This window comes from Mauremys reevesii, linkage group 21 (genome assembly GCF_016161935.1).
Source record: "Mauremys reevesii isolate NIE-2019 linkage group 21, ASM1616193v1, whole genome shotgun sequence".
Taxonomy (NCBI): domain Eukaryota; kingdom Metazoa; phylum Chordata; order Testudines; family Geoemydidae; genus Mauremys; species Mauremys reevesii.
In genome coordinates this window covers 13,899,725-13,921,970 of record NC_052643.1, presented here as the reverse complement: position 1 = coordinate 13,921,970, position 22,246 = coordinate 13,899,725, and the positions used below count along the sequence as shown (strand labels likewise).

Below are 22,246 nucleotides of genomic sequence, written 5' to 3'. Positions count from 1 at the left end.
TCCCTCTGTGACTGGAGATTATTTTGCAGATGCTGGTACTACCACAATATAAAAATTAATTATATGCTAATAGGCCTACACCTTGAGCATCTTTGTTCCTTCAGCCCTTGAGAAATTTCACAAAAAATCACTAGAGTCTATTTTATCGCCAAATGACTCTGTCACTTGTGAAGCTATGAGAAAATGGGCTTTTCTTTCTCTTCCTTTCTATCTCCTTCTCTCCCTTCTTCTTTCTTTACAAAATAAGAAACCTGACAGACATAAATTCCCCTTTTGTGTTGGTACATTTATATATGGAAAAGTAATTATTTACTTTTAAGTTTCTATTTGTTTGGACTGGCTAACCTGTTAATTAATCCTAACCCCTTCTTTCCGCATCTTGAATAATAATAATATCAGAATTGTCTGAGATGATTAATGCCCCATGCTTTCCAGGTCCTCAGTCAAGTAAAGATTTATAGAGCGATGTTTGAGGGTAGGTTTTTTTCCCCCCTCGGTTGCACTCATTGGCATTTGCTTCTATTTTTCAGGTGTAAATACTGTGACAGGTCATTCAGCATTTCCTCTAACCTCCAGCGGCACGTTCGAAACATCCATAACAAGGAGAAGCCATTCAAATGTCACCTGTGTAACCGATGCTTTGGGCAGCAGACCAACTTGGACCGACACCTTAAGAAGCATGAACATGAGAATGTGCCAGGTAAGGGGTCAACACTGTTGTGTAATTCTGTTAGGGGCACTGGAGAGAGAAATCCCCAATTTAAGTCCCTCTGGGTCACATATGAGAATCTTCATGGAAATATCCATTCTTGTACGTGAATATTGCTAGGCAGCAAAAGAAAAATATTTATTTTAGATGTTGCATTTCTAAAATTACAAAGGTGTGTGTGTGTGTGAGAGAGACAGACTTTTTTTTTAAGCTGAAATAATATATTTTAGATGCTCACATAATGGAAGCAGATAGATTTTTGCTTTTGTGAAAAACAACTTAACAAATCAACCCCACAAAGAGAGAGAAGGAACCGGTGTACTGAAACCCAACATATGAACTTTTGGTCTAGAAGAAATTTCTTGAAAAAGCTACAAGCAAATAGAAACAGAAGTTTATAATGGATTCTTCTTCTCCAATGTTTTTATACCATAAATGCCAGTAATGCTGAAATGTGTATGTGACAGTACAAACTTGACGTATTATTTAGACCTGCTAACCCCATAGTAACAGAGAGGAAGCATGGTCCAGTGCTGAGGGTTGGGACTTAGGAGACATGGATTCAATTTCTTGCTCTGTCCCATCCTCCTTGTGTAACCTTGGGCAAGTCACTTATTCAAGGTATTGAAGCCCTTTAAGAATTTTCAAAAGTGCCCTGGGCATGTTTGAAAATCTCATTAGGTGCCTATTGCATCTTTTAAAATTCTAGCCCTTCATTTCTCCAGGCCTCCATTCCTGCTTATGTCAAATGGGGACCATAACCCTGCCCTGCCTGCCCACAGTGCTGTGAGGATAAATTCATTAAAGCTTGCGGGGTGCTCAGATATTGCAGTAGTGGGGGCAGATAAGAACCTAGGATAGACAGATAACAGTACTTAATGATATTTCCCGTCCCTGTACAGATACTAATTGTCTCTCTGTGCACATTGACTTTTGGAAGATACCAGCTTTTTCTGCCAAGATTTTTGTTTCCTGAAACTTTCTTTCAATGTAAATTCTTACCATGCAGTAAATGCTTTATTGCGCTAATTTTTCTCCTTGGTTTCTATTGAGAGCAGCGTTGGCAATACCTGATTCTTTCTCCTGGTTCTTCTCTTGTCCCTTGTCCCCTGTGCAGTGAGCCAACACTCTGGAGTCATCACTAACCACCTTGGGACCAGTGCCTCCTCCCCAAACTCGGAGCCAGACAACCATGCACTTTTAGACGAGAAAGAGGACTCGTATTTCTCTGAAATCAGAAATTTTATTGCAAATAGCGAGATGAATCAAGCATCAACTTTAACAGATAAAAGGTAAACAAACAAAGCCGCACTAATGGACACTTCTTACCAGACTGTTCAAAGGCTGGCCAGCCATCTCCGTGTTCAGGGCTTGATTTCAAATAGTCTGAAGAGATCAGAGTAATAATGAGAAATCCCGCAAGGCACTCAGCTTAGACTCCTTACACGGAGCATCCCAATTCTTTTCTGCTTGTGGCAGAAGTTACATAAGAACGGCCATGCAGGATCAGCCCCTTCCCACCCAGACTCCTCTTTCACCCTCTCATAGCTTGTTTGTATAGAACAGACATGAGCTCTCGGTCCTTCCACACTTTGCACTCCTTGGGCCAAATTTAGACCTCCAGTGAGTGCCACTGGCTTCTGTGTGGAACTGCACTGACTCACAGCAAGTCTTAATTTGGCCCTTTGACTTCCCCCTTCATCCTCTTCCCACCAAAAGTCACTTGGCATCTCGGGCTCACTGCTGCGTTGGGTCCCCCTTCCCAAGTAGAGCTGGGTGAATAACATCATTTTCAAAGCGACAAAGAGTTCTGTGGCACCTTGTAGACCAGGGGTCAGCAACCTTTCAGAAGTGCTGTGCCGAGTCTTCATTCATTCACTCTAATTTAAGGTTTCACGTGCCAGTCATACCTTTTAACATTCTTAGAAGGTCTCTTTCTATAAGTCTATAATACATAACTAAACTATTGTTGTATGTAAAGTAAATAAGGTTTTTAAAATGTTTAAGAAGCTTCATTTAAAATTAATTAAAATGCAGAGCCTTCCGGACCAGTGGCCAGGACCCAGGCAGCATGAGTACCACTGAAAATCAGCTCGCGTTCCGCCTTCGGCACCCGTGCCATAGGTTGCCTACCCCTGTTATAGACTAACAGACGTATTGGAGCATAAGCTTTCGTGGATGCGTCTGACAAAATGGGTATTCACCCACGAAAGCTCATGCTCCAATACGTCTGTTAGTCTATAAGGTGCCACAGGACTCTTTGTTGCTTTTTACAGAACCAGACTAACACGGCTACCCCGCTGATGCTTGACATCATTTTCAATGTAATGGTTATTTCAAAAAGTAAGAAAAAAAATTGTTTCAGATAGGACAGAAAATGAAAATTTTAGACTGTTCTGGCAAATTGAAAAATTAAAAAAAAATTTGCTTTGGGTTGAATGAAACATTTCATTTCAGTTCTTCATTCTGCTATTCTTTAACACTTGATATTTAAAATAAAATTAAAAGAAAATTTTTAACAAAGTTGTTTCAAACAAAAAAAAATTGAAATGTTTCATTAGAAAAAATGTCCAATCAAAATGTTTGGTTTTTTCAGATTATTTTTTCCTTATTTGGTGGGAGGGGGAAAGTTCCCAAATCAACAATTAGGTGAAACTGACCAGAATTTGCAAAATGTTTAGATGTTGCCAAATGTTTATTTTTTCCTGGGGAAAAAGAAGTTTGGTCCAGAATGTTTTGTCCAGCTCTATGCCCATGGATCCCTTCGTTTTCTCCATCACTCATGAACCCAGCCCTGGATATTCAGTTGCATTCATAAACAAAGAACAAATTGTGCTGATGCTGGGTGATTACACTGCATTCAGCGCTTAACTTACCAGCAGGCCAGCCTGGTGTTCATTGCCAGTGCTACAGTAGTGACAGCCCTTAAGAACTTTACATGTGGAATGCAGCACTTCACTTCACCCAGAATGCTTGTAAACATGTGAAATTTAGACACGTTTTCCATTTCCTTCCCTACTCTGTTGCCTTCATCTCAGCCCTGAAAGCAAGATAAAGTAAGCCCATCTCAGATACAGACTTCTCACCAGAGTTTTTGTTTAGATTGCACACGTGGAAATAAAACAGGGAGGAAAAAGTTTGCTGTATTTCCTGAGGGAAATTAGGAATCTTTCAACCTTGCCTGATGTAGACAAAAAAATAGACAAGAGAACTCCTCCGCAAGCTGGTATAATTGATCCAGAGGGAGAATCAAATTTGGGCCTGTACCTTAAAGAAAATCGATCAAAATTCTCTAAAACAAACATGCTGATGATGTGTTTAGACTAGGTGACAAGATCCAGGGCTTGGAAAACATCTGAGTTTCCCCTTAATTTTTTAAACCTTATTTTGACTGAGTGATATTTAATCTACAGGGGAACCAAAAAGGACATTCTGTGTTGTACAAATGTCACTCCATTCCAGGGCCAGTTGTAATTATGTTCTTGCTGCTCTGTTGTTTTTACAAATAACCATTCTATGATGATACCAAGTTTGAAAGCTTTTTTGTTTTGGTTTAAAAAAAAAGCCAAAAATGTTTGTATGGAACCTCCATGTAATTAGTGTAACCTACATTCAACAAAAGCAACAGGACAATGATGTTCCTGATTTTAATATTAATTTGATTGTGGAAACTTTCTGGGTGAAGAAGTTAAATTTCTATCATTCCATCTAGCAGCATCTCAGAGTGTTCCAACTAGACGTTGTTACCAAATGGGATCTTGTTCTCTTAATCTGGTTTGTTTTATTTTGCTGGAAGCTTACTTCTTCTCATGTCCATATGGGTTTAACAATGGGCAATGGGACAAAAGAAGACGTAGGTTGGCCATTAGGGAATGTTTGTAATGAAACCTATCCCTTTGTGGAGCTTTTTCGCTAGGCGAGTGGTTATTTTGATACTATAAGCACAGAGAAAAACATGGCCCTTGGCCCATAGAAGTTACAGTCCACAGGGTGAAGATACTTAAAACCAGACTGAACAAAATCTAGTTTTAAGAATGGACAATATTTGACTCACTCCATGAGCTCTTAGACACTATAGAGAACAATCTTGCATTGGTGAGGAAGCACAGATTAGATCACCTAATAGGTATTTTCTGTCCCCAGCCGTTCTGAACCATAAATAACAAATAAATGGTTAAATGCCTGAATCTTGCACCAAAGTGGCAGTGCATTGCTGCTCTCAACTGACCTCTTGGTTCCTTCCCCGGTGCTCAAACACTCCAGGCCAGAAATCCAAGACATTGACAGCAACGCCCAGTGTCACGGGTTAGCAAATGAGAAAACAGAAGATGTGGATGAGGAGGAGGAAGAATTGGAGGAGGAAGATGACGACAGCCTGACAGGGAAGTCACAGGATGAAACAGTATCACCCACGACGGAGCCCCGAGGAGCGTTTGAGGATGAGGAGGATGAAGAGCCCACATCCCTCACCATGAGCTTTGACCATACCCGAAGGTGAGTGGGGCCATTTCCTCTGGGAAGCAGAACGGGGTTAGATTTCTCACCCTGTGTCATTAGCAGGTCATGGGCGGTATCACTTTATTTTTCAAACCATGAATCATACCTCCAGTTTGCCCTAGGAACTTCATTTTCACCATGGTGGGAAGCACAAATAAATAAACTGAAATGCAAAAGTATAAGAAGACAGATACACAAGGCCTGAAAAATGCCTAGTGGGAAAGGTAAACAGTTAGCACCTGAAAAAACCAGCCTCCTCAATGTATCATGAACTCTTCTACCTGACACAATGGCAACATCTCGATTTTCAAACCCCTGGTCAGTGAAAAGAGAGCTGGTGCAAGGAAATCTAGATAATGGCAGCTTTCCACTACCCCACCCATTTTATCTGCAGCAGCCTCTTGTCTCAGGATGTAAGGCCATGAATTAATTTCAGATGAGACGCTGCGGCTGGCCTTTGTGTGGATGTGTCCCCAGGCCTCTCTTTCACTTTGTGCCCATCCGTGCAGTGCACCTTGGTTCGTAAACCACCAGGAAGACGTTTGCAGGTACAAAAAGGACACTTCTGAAATAGTTAATTGGAATTCTGTTTTACTCCGGTGTCTATCCAGAGTGACAATACAAAGCACACCAGTATAAAGCTGTGTAAACCAAGATGGGTAACTATCTGCCGCAGATGTAGTTTACAATATGGGGTAGAGCATTAGCATGAAGGCACCCTAGGATAACTGTACATTAGAAAGTGCAATAAAATACAGCAGTGTTTGATTGTAAAGATATAAACAATGGTGGAACATGGAATCCACTCCTTCCATTAGCTCTCTGACCCACTCGCCTTTCACAAAATCTATTGCATTACATCCAGGAGCTGGCATGCCAAAGGGTGGTCCAGGAGATAGGGTGGGAAACCAGACTTCTATATGTCACTCTGCCATCGGCTCACTATGCGCTCTAGCATTTAAGTCACTTTAAGCTTAAATGTTCAGGAAAAGTCTATATTTGACTCTCAGTATTTTCAGAGGGGAGGAGCACCTGCAACTCCCACTGACTTCCATTGGGGTCGTTGGTGTTTGGGAAAATCAGGCTGTAGGTATCTAAAGTTGGTCCAAAACATCAGGCACTCAACATTAAAGTCCACTATTGAAATCGTAGATCTTAGCCTCTCTTGTGCTACAGGTTTCTATCCACTAATGATGCTTTGATATCTATGGATGAAAAGTGCTATGTCATGCAAAGTAGTATTCTATTCCAAGGGTTTTTTCAGTGCGTCAGCGTTTTCCAGTTAAGCCTATTGAAACCCCTGGGGAATATGGTGCAGTGGCTCTATTCCCCCAACTTTCAGGAATAGCTAGTAATCAGGCATCTCTGAATAGGAGACCACAATGAAAATGGTAACCACATCGAACCACAGACCATATGGTAGCACTAATGCTTGAGATGTACGTGCATAACCATCCATTCCACTTTTTCTTTGCTCCTTGCATCATGTGCATTCTTTTGTCCACCTGTCTGTCTGTCTCTTCATGCATGTGGCTTGTGAGAACCCCATGGTATGTGCATGCAGGCACTGACTTAGCAACACACACATTGGTTAGACTGTAAACAGTGAGATGAGCTAACAACAGGTCAACCCCTTCCCCTGGTCATTGGTACAGGTGTATTGAGGAGGACGAAGCCGGCTTGTTAGATTTGGAGCAGATGCCGAATTTTGGGAAGGGGCTGGATCTTCGCAAAGCAGCCGAGGAAGCATTTGAAGTTAAAGATGTGTTTAATTCCACCTTAGACTCTGAGACAATAAAACAGACTCTGTACAGGCAGGCTAAAAACCAGGTAGGTATATGACAGAACATTTTACCGAGCTTACCTCCAGCATTTAGCATGGGATTATCAAACAGCTGGGTTCCTGTAGCCAGGTCTGGGTTCTGAATTGGAATTCTGATGGTGAAGACTAACTTGTAAATCACATGTTTGCTACCATGTTGCAGTCCAGGAGAAACAGGAGGGGGAGGGAATTGTTAACTCACGTTTTATATAATCAGTTTCACGTACCATTATAACCTTGTGGAGTGAGTGCAGGTTTATAGCTATATAGTGATGTAGGTTCATCTGTCTATAGAAATTTATATAGAAATATGGTGCAATAGTTACAAACTTTGGGCCAAATCGCCAGCTGTTATATATTGGTTTCACTGGAATAATGACAATTTACACCAGTTGAGCATCTGGCCCTTTGAAACAGCAGTAAAATATAACAGGATTTAATAATAAAAAACATAAAATCTAATTCAGAATGATAGTTTCTAGACTTGCTAGGAGAACTGCATCATCTTAAGCAAATTTAGAAAATGCCATTATTTTGTGCATTAAGCTTTAAACCTAACACACCTTTAAAATAAAATCCCCCCCTCTTATCAAAAGACATACCAGCTCAGGCACAGCAAAAGCTGATGCAGGCCTTCTTCCAAAACTTGAAACAGAATCCTGAAATTTTAAAGAACTTGGAAAACGTATTTCTTTTGTTTTTAATTAGCATGGCTCTGCGTGTGCTGGTTTTGCCATACGCAGAAATGCCACGAGAGGCTCTGTTCTCATGACGTTTGCATCCTGGTCCAATAAAGCAGCAACAGATCTTCTGAGGGAGCCGTTCGGTGAGATGTCCAGCCCCGTTAGAACAAAGAGGATACACCGAGACAAAATTCAGAGAAAGGGTCTGCAGAAAACCTGCAAACTTTTTGCCATCGACCATCTGCTCTTATCTGCTTATAAGAGCCCATGTAGTTCAAATGCTTCTTTTAAGAATAGTAGTGCAGGTTTGAGTATATTTACCTCTGCTTCAGGTTTTATTGGGGATGAGATCAGCTCCTGTTCTTGGAGTCGTTCTGTCCTCTAAGCAACAGGAATACAACACAATGTATCTTAAAGACCACCCAAAGGTGCAACTAAATGCAGTTGCCTAATAGAGGTGGGTCTTTAATTAAAGGTCAAAGGGGATTGTGCTGGAAACCCTAAGGCTACTTTACAGTGACTTGTTAAGACTGGGGTCAGGAAGTTGGGGTGGGGGTTGCCTATTGGAAGTGTGGGTATTTTGTACAGATTTGACTGCACTTAAGGGAGTATTTTGGCTATGAAGATAGCACTGAAGTTCTTTTCTGGTGAAAAAAGAGCTCATTTATCCTTTCAACACAAGCCACTTGCATGCCTTTGTCTGTGTCCTTTTACTAATACGCTGAGTGTACTATTTAGGCACAACTTGATTTTTCTTGACTGCAATGTTAGATCTGGCACATGGTTGTTTTTTTAGGTAATCTTGTAGTAAGTGAGATCTAAGACATGTTACATATTGTCACATATGATATAACTTGGACAATTTAAAATTCTCTGCTCTGCATGTATTACTGCAGGCAATATGGTGGGAATATAATATTTATCTGGTCAGACCAGCACAGAAATCTTACCTTTCTATCGGTTTTGGCTCACTGTCCCTGTAGTATTGAAATGCCCGCATCTATGCAAACACCCATAAAGCAGAATGCTCTACAGCACATACAGACAAGCATGAGATACAATGGTCAGATTGAGAACTGGATCTGAATTTGAGCTTCCTGTGGGGGAGGGGAAAGTTGTAATTGGAATTTGGGGGCAGTTTTATTACTATTCTTTATTAAATTTGTGTTGCAGTAGTAGCTCAGGGTGCCATTGTGCTAAGCACTGTATAGACATCTGCAGTAAAGAGAGCGTCCAACCTAGGGCCCCTATCCTGCAAAGATTTATACATGTACTTAACGTTACACAGCATGGGTAATTCCATAGATTTTAACTCATAATGTGCAAAGTTCAGCACATGCATAAATCTTTGCAGGATCAGGACCTGGGTTGTGATGATGCAAAAAATGGATGAGACAAACAAAAGTGGAGGCGGGAGAAGGCTTAGGTAGTAGCAAAGTAACCAAATTATTCTACAGTAAGCAGTGGTCTCTGCTTATTCACGGATTAGGCTTTGTCGGCTGGTAGTGCTGCAATAAACACACACAATCATGCCTGCAAACACACCACACTTACATTGCCAAATTGACACAACCAGGCTCCAGCTCCCTCCAGACACAATGGAAATGCTCAGTAAATGGAACAACATGCCATGCGCAAGCTCATCTCCACTGAATCACTTCAGTCACTTTTGTCCTATATAGCTGAACCCCCATTTACAATTCTCCTTTTATGAGTCAACAATAACTTCTGAAGGCCAAAGTTTCACAGGCATGAGCTCCTGTCTTCCCCAGGTGTACCGCAAAGTTATCATGCCCAAGTCGGGGGGATCGGCATGACTCACTCCGCAATGCACACTGTTCCATATGCACTTTTGAAAACGATGTGAAAAAAGGCCAGAACTCCCTGGATAAGTTCGGTGGGAAGAGTAATGTCCTCTAGGAGAGGGGCCTAAATGCAAGTGTCAGTATTTGTCATTAAGTGCAAGGAAGGAAGTGAAGGGGTGTGTTTGAGATGCCCTTCCAAACCCACTGCTGCCGGGTACAACTCTATGGCAAGGTCCATGTGTTTTCCTCATGAGTGAACATAAGTATTGATTGGCAGGCAGGATCCCCAGCCCGCACCAAAGTGACACTGACTGTCCTGAGTGTCTGGTATGTAAATAGTTAAATGACTCTGTACTTCATGAGGATTATTCCAGGACCCAGGAGTGTGTATTCACCCATTTCCCTTCCTCTGCTTCTTCCCCTCCTTTAGGCTTATGCAATGATGCTGTCCCTTTCTGAGAACGCTCCCCTTCACACTTCTTCCCAGAATTCTCTGGATGCTTGGTTGAACATGGCAGGAGCAGCCTCAGAGTCGGGGACTTTTAATCCCATCAACCATCTCTGACGGGTCGAGAAGGCACTGGTTCAGAGTCCGAGTGAGGAGGAGGTGGTGCTGTGACTGCCCTATCAGAAATTCTAGCACGCAGAAGATGGATCAGAGGGCCTCGGAGTCGCCCGGGCTTTTGGCTGGGAGAATAAACCTGTCACATGTGACCTGCAGTTCCCAGATTTGTATCTATCCACAGTTGTTCATTTCTAATTTGTTAGAAAGAAACTCTCCAAACTGGATAGCCCTGAAGAAGCCCTAGGATTCCACCATCTCTAAGAATAGTGTAAACCATAAGTGAATTGCAATGGTGCAATCAAATACTGGCCCCTTTACAGTTACAAGACAATATAACTGAGCCAGCTGGTTTCTGCTTATAAACTAAAACTTGAAGTCATTCGACCCCGTGCCCCCCTCACACACCACATTCACCTCAGCTGAATAGCAGTTACAAGGGGTGGGAAGAGATCTAGAGCTGACCATCCCTGGTATCATTCTGATATAGTCACCAGAGTTATACCAAGGAACGGTGAATTTGACCCATTTTACATAACATAGCGCTTTGAAAGAGCGTGAAATTCTGCACCCCCCACAACAGCACTCCTCCTTACACTGCAAAGTGTTGTTGTGAGTCTCTGTTGTGGGAGGCTATGCTCCCTGACATGCAATGTCCAAACAGGGCTAGCTTCTGCCAAGAGCACAAATAATTGGTGCAGAAGGAGTATTGCTGGGGCTGCTCATACATGCACACAAATACATAGACAATGCCCCGTAAGCTCGACCCTAGAAAGCTCCTGTGTAGTTTCTCTCCCAGAGGGTCTTTCAAATGCTGTCTCTTCAATGTTGGGGGAGAAACCTCTGCCCTGTGCCTTTGTGTTGGTTTGCTGGTGGTTGCTTATGCCGGGTACCCTGCCATCATTTACCCCATAATTTTGATAATACGGCTAAAAAAAATCCTTGTTTTTAATAACCTTATGAGTGCAGCTCAGCTCCTTAAGCATGTGGCTAAGGAAATGTATTTTCTCTCTGGATCTAAAATTACTTGCAATTTTTTACGGATGATTTTAAATTGCTTTGAAGTCTCAGCTCTTTTGCTGACGTAAAGCAGCCTCCAGAAATCCTGTGACATTAGTTTGTGCTATTTCTACATTGTAATAACAACCTGGTGTTCTAGCTGTGATTTTTATAGGTAAAGCTAAACCTGAACATAATTCTCGAAAGGGGTTAGAAATATTACAAAGAATAACATTGGCTACTCTGACAACGTTTGTAATGTGTGTGCTGAGAAAGGCCTCGATATGGTGTTACAGAATCAGGGTTGCCTGAAGGTAAGACAGGTGCCTGCCACCAAGTGACTTTAAGTTGAATCAGGGGTGCTGCAAACTTGCCCATCTGAGTGCTGCATCAGCAACTCACCTAGGAGCCTCCAGATGCTCTAAGGACCCAATTCGGTACAAGCCTGACTCTACATTAGCAGTTTTTCCCACTGACTTCAATGGACTTTGGACCAGGCTCCAAACACCAGGGGCGGCTCTAGAGCCCAGCGGGGCAAGCACCCACCTGGGGCGGCCCTTTCCCAGGGGGGCGGCAGGCTGGGCCGGCGGACCTGCCGCAGTCATGCCTGCGGGAGGTCTACCGGAGCCCGGGGACGACCGGACGTGCCGCAGGCATGACTGCGGACGGTTCGCTGGTCCCGCGGCTCGGCTGGACCTCCCGCAGGCATGACTGCGGCAGCTCAACCGGAGCCGCCGGACCAGCGAACCGCCCGCAGCTGCGGGAGGTCCAGCTGAGCCGCGCGACCAGCGGACCCTCCGCAGTCATGCCCGCAGGAGGTCCGCTGCTTCCCCGGCTCGGGGGCGCCTCCCGGGCATGATTGCTTGGGGCGGCCAAATTTGTAGAGCCGCCCCTGCCAAACACTTAAAGCTGGGAGTACTACTTGTAGTAAGTGCTACACCTAGTAGTCAGTGTTTGCAGAATTGGGTCAATAGTTGACTTCAGAGAAACGTCGCACAGTAGTAAACACATCGACTAGTAAGTGTTTGCGAGATTGGGCCCCGAGTTTATATGTGCGGGAATAGACTGCAGCTGCTCTCTGTTGAATATGAAGAAGGAGGTTCCAGCATGCAATGCTCCATCTGGAAGCAACTGCTCAGATTACAGTGGAGCATTGAATGCTGGGATTTGCAGTCCTGATGGGCCGCACCTCATACTCCAGACAAGGTCGGCCATGAGGCCTCAGCTGGCCCCTGGAGCTGCCCCTCTGTTTGCCACTGGGGTAGAGGGAAAGAAAGGATCATTAGCAGCATCAAATAATTCTCCATAGTTCACCCAGGGAAAGACGACATCCCTCCTGCTAGTTTCTCCAAGTCACCATGTCTATGTGCCGAAGGCTCTGAATCCAACAGTGATCTATCCCCCCCCTCCCCAGTTTCAAATGTTTGCACAAAGCTCTTGACTAGGTGTAGCCCAAGAACTGACAATGTCAAAAGAAACCAGTCTCTAAGATGGAACATTCCTTTCCCTGGCACCTCTGCCTATGCTAACATTACAGTACTTGCCATTCACTTGGGCTTTAAATTATTCCCGTAGGGGCCAATTTAAAATAATAAAATTGTTTTTTTCCTAATGGAATTTACCTTAATCTGTATATAACTTGTAATTTTTTTTCTAATTCTTTTCTTATTTTATTTCTTCCTTAACAGTATTTTTTGCATTGGATATCATTATTGTGAAGAAATAATGTTAATATAAGTATCTAGTGAAGGACCAAAATTGTGTAATTAAGGTTGTATGTTGTATGATTGATAACCAGGGAGTAGATTTTTTTATGTGCCAAATGACCCTAAATAATCCTATTCTTGCTGCCGATTTTCCCGACAATCATGTTTTGTTAAATTTGAGTTTCAATTACATTTGCATGTAGGATGTGTTCTATTTATTTCTTTTATTGTTTGGAAAAAAATCACAAGAAGAAAACAAAAAACCTTTCCAACATGTCCTTAATAAAAAACAAAAGAAACAAACTAAAAAAAAGAGAGAGAAATAAAGCAAAAAAAACTGTAAATAAAAACAACTGTGAAACTCCATATTGTAGCCAGGATGGCATGCAATGCAAATGTGCCATATTTTGCGGGGGAAATCAGTGCTTATTTTTTTAAAGGAATGGAAACAAAATCCCATCAGTATAATTTTTGCTAACTATAAGCAATCTATGCCTTGTAAATACCTGAAATACAAATCTAGCAGTGTAGATGGGTAGCTGCAGGATAACACTGATTCAGTTGGCATTTGTAGCCATTTACAAAAGTAACTGGTATAATTACCAGAACTAAGTATCAGAGGGGTAGCCGTGTTAGTCTGGATCTGTGAAAGCAACAAAGAATCCTGTGGCACCTTATAGACTAACAGACGTCTGTTAGTCTATAAGGTGCCACAGGATTCTTTGTTACCAGAACTAAAAGGTTCTTCTAAAAATAAAAATGGCATATTACATAGCGAGGTTGTCAGCAATATTATATCACTAAAATATTCACTCTTTCGAGAAACAAATGTGCCCCAAAAGAACCTGCAAGGTGAAGTTTCATCCTGCAAACATGCTTAATTTTAAAGTAAATCATTGGGTCTATGTATGCGTTTGCAGGATTGAGGCTCAGAGGCCCCCTCCTATCAACACTATCAACGATAGTGCTTACCACACCAAGCACTTAAGCACATTCTTAACCTTAAGCATAGGATCAAGTCCGTCCCAACTGAGTTCAAACAGGTAGGCTTAAAGTTAAGCACATGCTAATGTCTCTTTCTGGATTGGAGCAAGAGTGATCTGCACCTTGCAAGATCAAGCCCTAAGAGCAGAAGTAGGTGTTTGCAGAGTCTGATCCTAAGTTTTGTCTGTCAGTAGTTGGCATGGGTTTTTGAAGAGGGGGTCAGCCTTGCTTCTCCATGTGTGGGGACAACTTGCCATGGTGACCTCATCTCCAAACCAGTGGCAAAGATCTTAGAAATGTTATAAAGGCTTTTTTGTCTTCCCTCCAGTCTGTGGACACTGCCCCCTTATTTGTTGCATTGTTTCTTCAAAAGAACAATGTGTTAAGAGCTCTTAATTCTGCCTGACAATGAGCAATATTTGTTTACCTTCTAGGGACCAGGCTGTGCCACCATTACGGGGCTGAGTAGCTCACTGATTTCACCAGGGCTCATTGAGGAGTACGTTACCAACCACCGTGAGTAAGGGTGACACAGTCTAGCCCTATATTAAGAAGATGAAATTTTTTTTAAATCATAAAATGATTTTTTTTTCTGTTTCCTGTTACTTAAAAAACAAAAAAGACCACACTTTGGTTCCTTCCTTTTCTTCTAGCTGGTCTCTGTCCATTTAAGTATCCAGACTTCTCTAAACCAGCACTGGCTACACGTTTTAAGATTTTTTTCCAAGCAAGAGAAGTAGATACAATGCCTAATCAAATTTATGTTTATCCCTTAGCCCCTTCTTTAATTGCACTCAAAATGTTGCAATTTGTAGCTAATATTTTTGGGGCTTTAACAAAAAAACAATCGCGTATTCTGAAGGATGTTTCCTGAGACTTGCTTATGTCAAGACTAAATAGAGAAGAGAAAGATCCCACAATCAGAACTGAGACTCTCCTTTAGAACTAGCCAGCGGAAGGATCTGGGGCCTCTGCTGGAGCTACATAGCTCATGTGCACCCTACACCACTAATGTATTATGCTCAGGAACCAATGCTGTTGATGTGGTACATCAAGGGGTGGAGTTAGTGATTTCCAGAAGGCCTGGTAATTGTTTGAAATCAAGGGTACCATCCCAGAGGTGATTATAACTAAGAATTTTGTTGGATGGGGGCTATTTATTTTACCTGTTTTCATGTCTGCAGCAGGTAGCCATATTGCCATAATAGTGGGAGGTGAGGAATGGGACCTGCTGTGTTGTTTTTCATATCACTAGGTGGATCCAGGGAGGCTATTAGCAGCCTCTGGCTATGCCAAACTGTTCAGTACTGCTGAAATAAAACTACAAGACAGAGGGACCCTTCCTTCTACTGAATGCTACTTTAAATTTAGAAATTTTATATATGAGCTAATTATAAAAGCAAAAAAAAAAAACCCAAAATGTTCCTGCTACTCCTTTCTGTCGCTCTCTGATACCAGCATTGAAAATAATGCTATTAATCCCTTGGCAAGTACAGAATGTTCAAGGTGCAATGCAACTGCTGTGCTACTGAATGTGCCAGGTCCATCCAGATAGAATGCACTTGTTTTGTTTTGGAAGACCCAGGTCTGTCCAGGTAGAACGCACCAGATTTGCTGTTAGACGTACTAGGCACGTTCCTGTTGAAGACACTTGCTGGGCTGCTGAACCTCCTGGTGCCTCCTTACAGAATGCATCTCCTGCGCTGCTGAACGTTCCAGCTGGGTCTGACATGCCATGACGTCACTGGACGATCAGAGCCCAGCCGGCCCAGCAGCATGCTAGCAGCAAACCAAACCAAAAGGGTTAAGAGCAAAACATGAGCTGAAACGCTACACTGCATTCCAGGACAAAAAACAAAGTTACGATTTTCTGTCTTGCTCAAAACGATTAGTGGAGCCTCTCGATTTCCCCAAAACCAGCACTTAGAAATTCAATAGTTATTGAAAACTGCTTCTCTTTTTCATGTCATACGAAGCATTTATAAAAGCACTTGCACAATGACATATTAACATGTTTAGACTCTAAGCATCAAAGCACTGGACTGTAAGCCCTCTCTCACCCCTCCAGCCTATTTCAATCTACTGACTTACATTCAATTTTTACGTGCTGTATTTTGTGTGTGTGTATGTGTGTGTGTGGTGGGGGGGAGGGGGAAGCATCATGGTGTAGGAACCTGCACTTTGCTGCCTGTTTAAAAACAAACAGGGAGTGAAACAATCTGCTCAGATTTGTGTTGGTAACATGAGGGCAAAAGCTCTGCTCCTAGTTGATGGTCAGTAGTGTTTAAAGCCATGAAACTGTTTCTCTGTAGTGTTGAGTGATACTGTGATTAAAATGTTATTGCGTTATTCCAATATTTTTTTCTTTATTCCGTCATTGATTCTTATTACCACTTTTGGAAAAGAACGAAAAAAGAGAGAGAGAGAGAAAAAAAAAGGCAGCTTTGATTTCCGAATGTGCAATTCACGTGTGAACAAAGTAATTCTGAAAATATTTCTCAATGTATTTTACGTTCTCATCACTCTCTTCAAAAGTAAGAGATGTTTTGCCCTAATGTCATTTTCAGCCTGCAGAAGATGTAATTTAAAACATATATATATAATGCTTGCAAAAATCATAAATCTGTGCATCCTATGTCATTCCTTCTCCCATTGTTACAATACAGATTTGATTTAGGGTTTGTTTGTTTTTTTCCTTTAGACCTGTATAGTGTTTTGTTTTTTTTTAAAAAACAATCAATTGTAAATGTCTGGTTTTCATATAATGTTTAAAAAACATTGAGAAAGAGGATGGTGCTTGTTCCATATCATTCTTGATTGTATATTGCTTCTGTTATGTTTATAAGTAAACTGTGCATGACTTGTGTTTAGCAGTCATTATTGTGTCTGTTTGTGAAATTTTTATCAAAAAGAAAAAAAATTCTGTAGATGCACTTATTGTATATGTGATTAGGTTTTGCGTCCAAGGCTAGAAGCCTTGAACTGCCAAGGAAGAAAAAAAAGAGGTGGCAGTTATTAATTAATATGAAATCGCTTTGTTGGGAGCATAATGAAATAAAAGATATGAAGTGTAGAAAATAATTAAAAAAAAGCGATTTTACAAATTTCATTTTGATGCTTGTGATAAAAGGCAAATGTATTTGTGTAGAGAAAGACCTTTAAAATAATGAATAGGAAAGCTGATTTTGAGGTTAATGCTGTAGAATAGGAATGTATACCAAATGTAATCTTTCCAATGCTACAATGAATTTATACATGAGATTGATATGCAATAAACCTGTGTGCTTTTCTAAGCAATGGCCCTGTGAGCTTTCTTGGCACAAGACAGTGTACCACAAAGTGATGCCTGAAAGTGGGCCAGCATTTTCATTTTGACAGTAGAGAAATCATAATAAAGATGTTTGGGCCTAACAAACTCATCAGCAGCCCCATGAGTTTCTGTGGGAATGCAGGTTTGATTAAGGAATGGGGCCCAGCTGTTTGGTTTTAGGTGTGGGGAAAGATGGGGTTGTAAAAGATTGGGTTTGGGACTTTTTCATAGTCTCAATTGTGGCAAACAGCATCTTGGATTCCCTCCACCCACCCACTCCATTGTTGCTGTCTTCTAACATAGAGCAGCAACGGCTAGTCAATTCTTCTTCACTGTAAGTTACACGTCACCTGGACCTAGAGACCCAGGAGAGGTTCTCCAATGGCAAGAGGAACTCCAAAGTGCTGGCAGTATTTCTTCAGACAAGGCCAACGAGTACTGCTCTGAGGATGAGGACGAGTCTAAGCAACTCTGTGTGACAGAGCACAGATGGCATGAACTCACTTTTCAATAGTAAAGTACCTGTGGTGACCACTTGAATGGGGATGTTTGCATTGTAAATAAATCCTGCAGAATGACCTTAATGAGCGCGACTTGTACATGGCCACATCTGAAATTCAGCAAGAGATCTTTTAAGCATAACTTCTGGATCTTTTGGAGAAGACAACTAAGGTAAAGTGGGTTCCTGATGCCCTAACCTTCCTGAGTAGCTCTTCCCAGGTCAAAAAGAGACAGACAATGCTACTGGGTACTCGAACGTCAGACTAATTGGGGGTGCCTCTTTCTTAGCAGAAAATTCTTAGTGGCAGGTGAGTCTCTTACATTATAAGAGGAAGGAATTAAAATACGTGGCAAATATTTTCCCTTCAACACGATGAGCAGAGAGTTGGTGAAATATCTAGAGATGGCGGTCAGATGTTTCAGCGGGGGCATTGGGAGCAAAAATGACTTGAAAGCAGGGTCTTTGAACTAACAATGTGCATTACAAAACTGATGAATGGTCCGTGCTTCAAAAAGTCATTCATGGTGCTCAAATGACAGTATCCAGCATACAACATAATAGCACTTTCCCGGAGTTTGCCATATAAGGGTTTCAGTCTCAGCCGAACTGAGTTGAAATCCTCTGCATCTCTGTGGCGGCTGGCAACCTCTCTCCTTATTAGCCCTGGAGGGGAGTAAAAAAAAAAAAAAATCTATTGGCTAAGAAAGCTCCGATAATAGAGCGATTGTCAGGCAGGCTTTAGAGAGAGAACAGAGACATTTAAGAGAATATTGCTGACAAGTGGACTTTGTCGTCCAGAAAGCACTTGATTCTCACCATAAACTAGCAAGAAAAAGGCTCCATTTTTAGGGAGGGGGAAAAATCAACAGGGGAGGAAAAAATGAAGATCAAGGAAAGATCTGTTCCCAGCAAAATGTGTGTTATCAATTGTGGGGTGGATACATACAGTATAGCCAAGCAGGGTCAGGTTTTGCTGACTTGCTGAGCCACCTGTCCTGTGCGGATAACCTTATTTTCTTTAACATACAAACCACATCCTAATAATAAATTAAATGATGCAATCAAGGGATTTGAGATCAATATTTTCAGTGTATTTTTATCACAGTACCTAAAGGCCCAGCATAGATTAGAGCCCCACGGTGCTAGATGCTGAATGGACATAGAGTCAGAGGCTGCCCCTGCCCCAGAGAACTTATGATCGAAACAGACAAGACAGATAAAAGGTGGGACGAAGCCTGGTAGACAGGTATTAGTTATATGTATATTTGTCTACAAATGAGGGGTGACTTCCAAAAGCAAGGGCGAGAGTCAAGAAGATTAGAGGAAGGACGGTCCTGTGATTCAGAGATCTGGGTTAAATTCCTGCATGACTCTGGGCCTCTCTCTTAGATTTGCAATTCAGCGGGACAGTTAAACATGTGCCCTTGCTGTAAAGACGAGTAGTATCACGGGGGTCCCAAGTGCTTTGATCAGTTGGGGCCTTAATCTCCCCATGCTTCAGTTTCCCTCTCTGAAATGAGGATAATATTTTCTTTTTACCCTTTCTGAGTGAATCAAGTGTTGGTGAACGATGCGGGATGGCAATGCTGTACTTATCCGCAGTAGTGAAAGTGCAAGCGTGTCTCAAACCTACCTGCTCCAGGGTGCCTACACCCTGCTGTGGAGACAACCACTGCTGCAACTGGGCCAGTTGGTATCCTGTACCATTGCTGACAGGTAACAATGGGGATCTGGGTTCTTTAGGCTTCCCTCATGCAGGGAGCCAGCACAAAGCCCAGGTACCACTTAAGCTCTCAGAATAGGCTTAAGTGGCTCAAGTGGGCTGCATGCTGCCCTCTACACAGGCTGCTTTTCACTCCTGGAACGCAAGATGCTAATATAACGGTGTGGGCTGGAATCGTCACTAAATCCAAGGTCCCACTTGCTCACTAGAGTGCTAGCTGACACCTACTTTCCATCGCCGACCTAGCCCAGGGGACAATTTGAAAATCAATCCTTTCGTTTGCCACCTGCTAGTGTGATGGGAGAATCTCTAAAGGTGTCAGACCTTCTCCAAACTATCTAAACTCCATCCAAGGGGCATTCTGTCTTGTGAGATTTCTGGTCCCTTCTTGCTTGTGGCTGGACTGGAAATACTATGGAAATATAGTTCAAGTGCAGAAATTAGATATATGAATAATTAGGCCTGGACTGAGCCACACTGTCTGAAGGGTGAGCCCAACCCTTCTGAAGTTTGGGATGGTGGGAGCTGTGCTTTTGGTTTGGCCTAGTGCAAAGAAGGGAGCCAGCTGTAAAATTTGGTTCTGGATCAGGCTATTCAGTGCAAGGGATCTGGACTGGGCTCATTTCTAAAAGTATTTTTTAAGCAACACAAGTTCTATTCAATATCTTGATCCCCCTTATCCCATGAGTAGCTTGATCTAGCTTCCTCCTTGCTTTGAACCTTGGCAACAATGGTTCTGGATGCCAGCATCATAGTTCTTCTACTGGTAGAGAGATGGGTTAAAGAACCAGCCTTAGAAATGTGAACAGATGAGTCCTGTTCAGCCATCTCCCTGCCCCCAACCACCATCACCAAACAGAGTGAAGACAAAGTTTCTCCCAACAGCCTTGCTAATAGCTCACTGTATCATGTTAAGGTCACTGCAAAAAAATTTCCTGGAGAGAGCCCAGTGAGGGAAGATGCCCATATGAACACGCACGCTACGTAATAGGTCAGGAAAATAATGAAGAAAAAGATCTGCAATGAAAAGCTCAATTGTTGTGGGTACAATAACTCCCACATCTAATTCCATTGCAGTGCCATCCTCAAAGGCAAAGAAAATGCCCCTTATTACATCAGCTTGTGCCCATAGACAGCAGAGCCAAGACCCCCAGATTATTGATGTCAGTAACAAGTGATGGGGGGAACTTCTAAAGATCCTGAAACCTGCATGCTGAGGTGACCCATGCTGGAGATGCTAATGCAAATGTCCCACATCTTGTCAGTGTGGGAACTGGAGTGTACCCTCAGATCTCAGGATTCCCTTCTCCTGGCCCTGGGCAAAATGAGAAGCATGGAGATTTGGAGTTGTTTTTAAAAAGCTTTAAGTTTTTTTAATAAAAAATGGCTCCTGATTAGGGTTGGGAACAAGTTTGGGGTGAAAGTGCAGCTCAGTTCTTATATAATCCAGACCAACCAGCTCAGATGTAGAAGAAAGGCGCAGGAAATGCTGAGAAACCAGCGACAGACGACTGCACTTGGAAGGCGTAACTGGGTTTTAGCATTTGCAGTGTTGCTGTAGCAGTGTCCGTCCCAGGATATTAGAGAGACAAAGTGGGATCATATCTTTTATTGGACCAACTTCTGTTGGGGAGAAAGACAAGCTTCCGAGCTTCACAGAGCTCTTCCTCAGTGTCAGTGTGGTTTAGAGACAGACTCGTGATACAACAGTTCTATAGACAGGAGCGATGCTGTTAGGATGGCCCAGAAGGAAGGTCTGGGGGGGGAAAGGAGCAGACCAAGGCTTGGAGATGAGTAGGGTTCCAAGCTGGTTTTTCACTTCTGGGAGGCACCTTGAAGCTAGTGACACATGTCCCTGGTAAGCAGGAACTGATCGCGCTGGACCGTAAGGGTCTCTATCAGACTCAAGAGTGAAACTGTAGTTAGATCGGTGCTTGTTTAAAGGGTGCGCTCACACTAGACACTCTTGTACCCATTATCCAGTAGCCCTGCTTCTTACTAGTGCTAGCAACAGCCCTAGCACTGGAGTATCATGGCATGGTGAGAAAACCCCCTGTACCCAATCTGCAATCGTGACTGCACCAAGGCCAGCACTATGTCACAGTGCTAGTGCTGGAAAAAGAGCCCACGATTTCCCAGCACGGGCAAGGCTTCTGCTGGGTGCATAAAAGCCAGGGTACTGCTGTGCAAAATGTGCCTCCTGCCTTGCTTCTGAGAGGGGAATTCGCCCCAGCCAGCCAGCCCATAGCTATATCACTGCGTGCCACTAGGGAGCAGTTTATCATCACATTTCAGCCTCTCCCTCTGCTCTGGGAGAAGGCCAAGTGAATTCTCCATTCGGGTGACAGGGTTTTACTCCAGGGAACCTCAGAATTAAAGGCTCTTTTCCCCGCGTGGTGATTATAAGATGACCCTGCTCAGAGGCAGGGTTCCAGGGCAACAGTGGCCTGACTGGTCAGTTAACTCCCAAAGGAGGCGGCAGAGAGGGCAGCTGGTGTGAGAGGGAGGGAGAGACCAGGAGCAACCAGGCCGAGCTGACAGGAGCTGCTTGGGGCAGGGCGACAGGAGACCCAATAGACAGCTGAGTTTGAATGGGGCTGAAACAGGCCTGTTGGTGAGAACTGTTCAAAGCTGGGGACCCCGGCTGACCAGACGCCTTGGGCGATGGCCTCTGGGAAAAAGTGGAGGATCCACATTGGTTAGGGGAAGCTGAGCCTGGAAGTGAGAGGGCTGCTTGGGAGAGTGGATCCCACTGAGCAGGGGCAGGACTCAGAGGCAGGGAGACCTGGAGGAGTGAAGCCCTGCAGGGAACCTTCTGGGTGGAGTGAAGGGTGGGGGGACAGAGGGGAGAAGGGGGCAAACCTGGGATTTGGTGGTGATGTCCCTGGAGAGGGGACTGGGGACCTGCTGTACCGTGAGATGTTTGCTGTGAGAATGGTTTTAC

General features: G+C 43.0%; 1 protein-coding gene and 1 long non-coding RNA gene across 9 annotated transcripts in view; one reads left to right on the top strand and one right to left on the bottom strand.

The window, feature by feature from the left end:
- Positions 1-11,655, top strand: part of PRDM16 (PR/SET domain 16) — a 438,392-nt gene extending 426,737 nt beyond the window's left edge. For 7 of the 8 annotated variants that reach the window (XM_039509457.1, XM_039509456.1, XM_039509455.1 and 4 more), the window contains 5 exons: positions 531-700; positions 1,827-2,001; positions 4,973-5,203; positions 6,862-7,036; positions 9,947-11,655. In XM_039509457.1, coding sequence (XP_039365391.1) covers positions 531-700; positions 1,827-2,001; positions 4,973-5,203; positions 6,862-7,036; positions 9,947-10,081 — 886 coding nt within the window. In that variant the 3' untranslated portion in view covers positions 10,082-11,655. The remainder of the gene's footprint in view (positions 1-530; positions 701-1,826; positions 2,002-4,972; positions 5,204-6,861; positions 7,037-9,946) is intronic. The other variant, XM_039509461.1, reaches the window with a different exon arrangement.
- On the bottom strand, positions 720-2,086 carry LOC120387980. Its single transcript, XR_005590467.1, has 3 exons — positions 2,039-2,086; positions 1,780-1,937; positions 720-825 (listed from the first exon to the last, which is right to left on the bottom strand). It is a non-coding gene; the product is annotated as an uncharacterized LOC120387980 (long non-coding RNA).
- Positions 11,656-22,246: the final 10,591 nt, after the last annotated feature.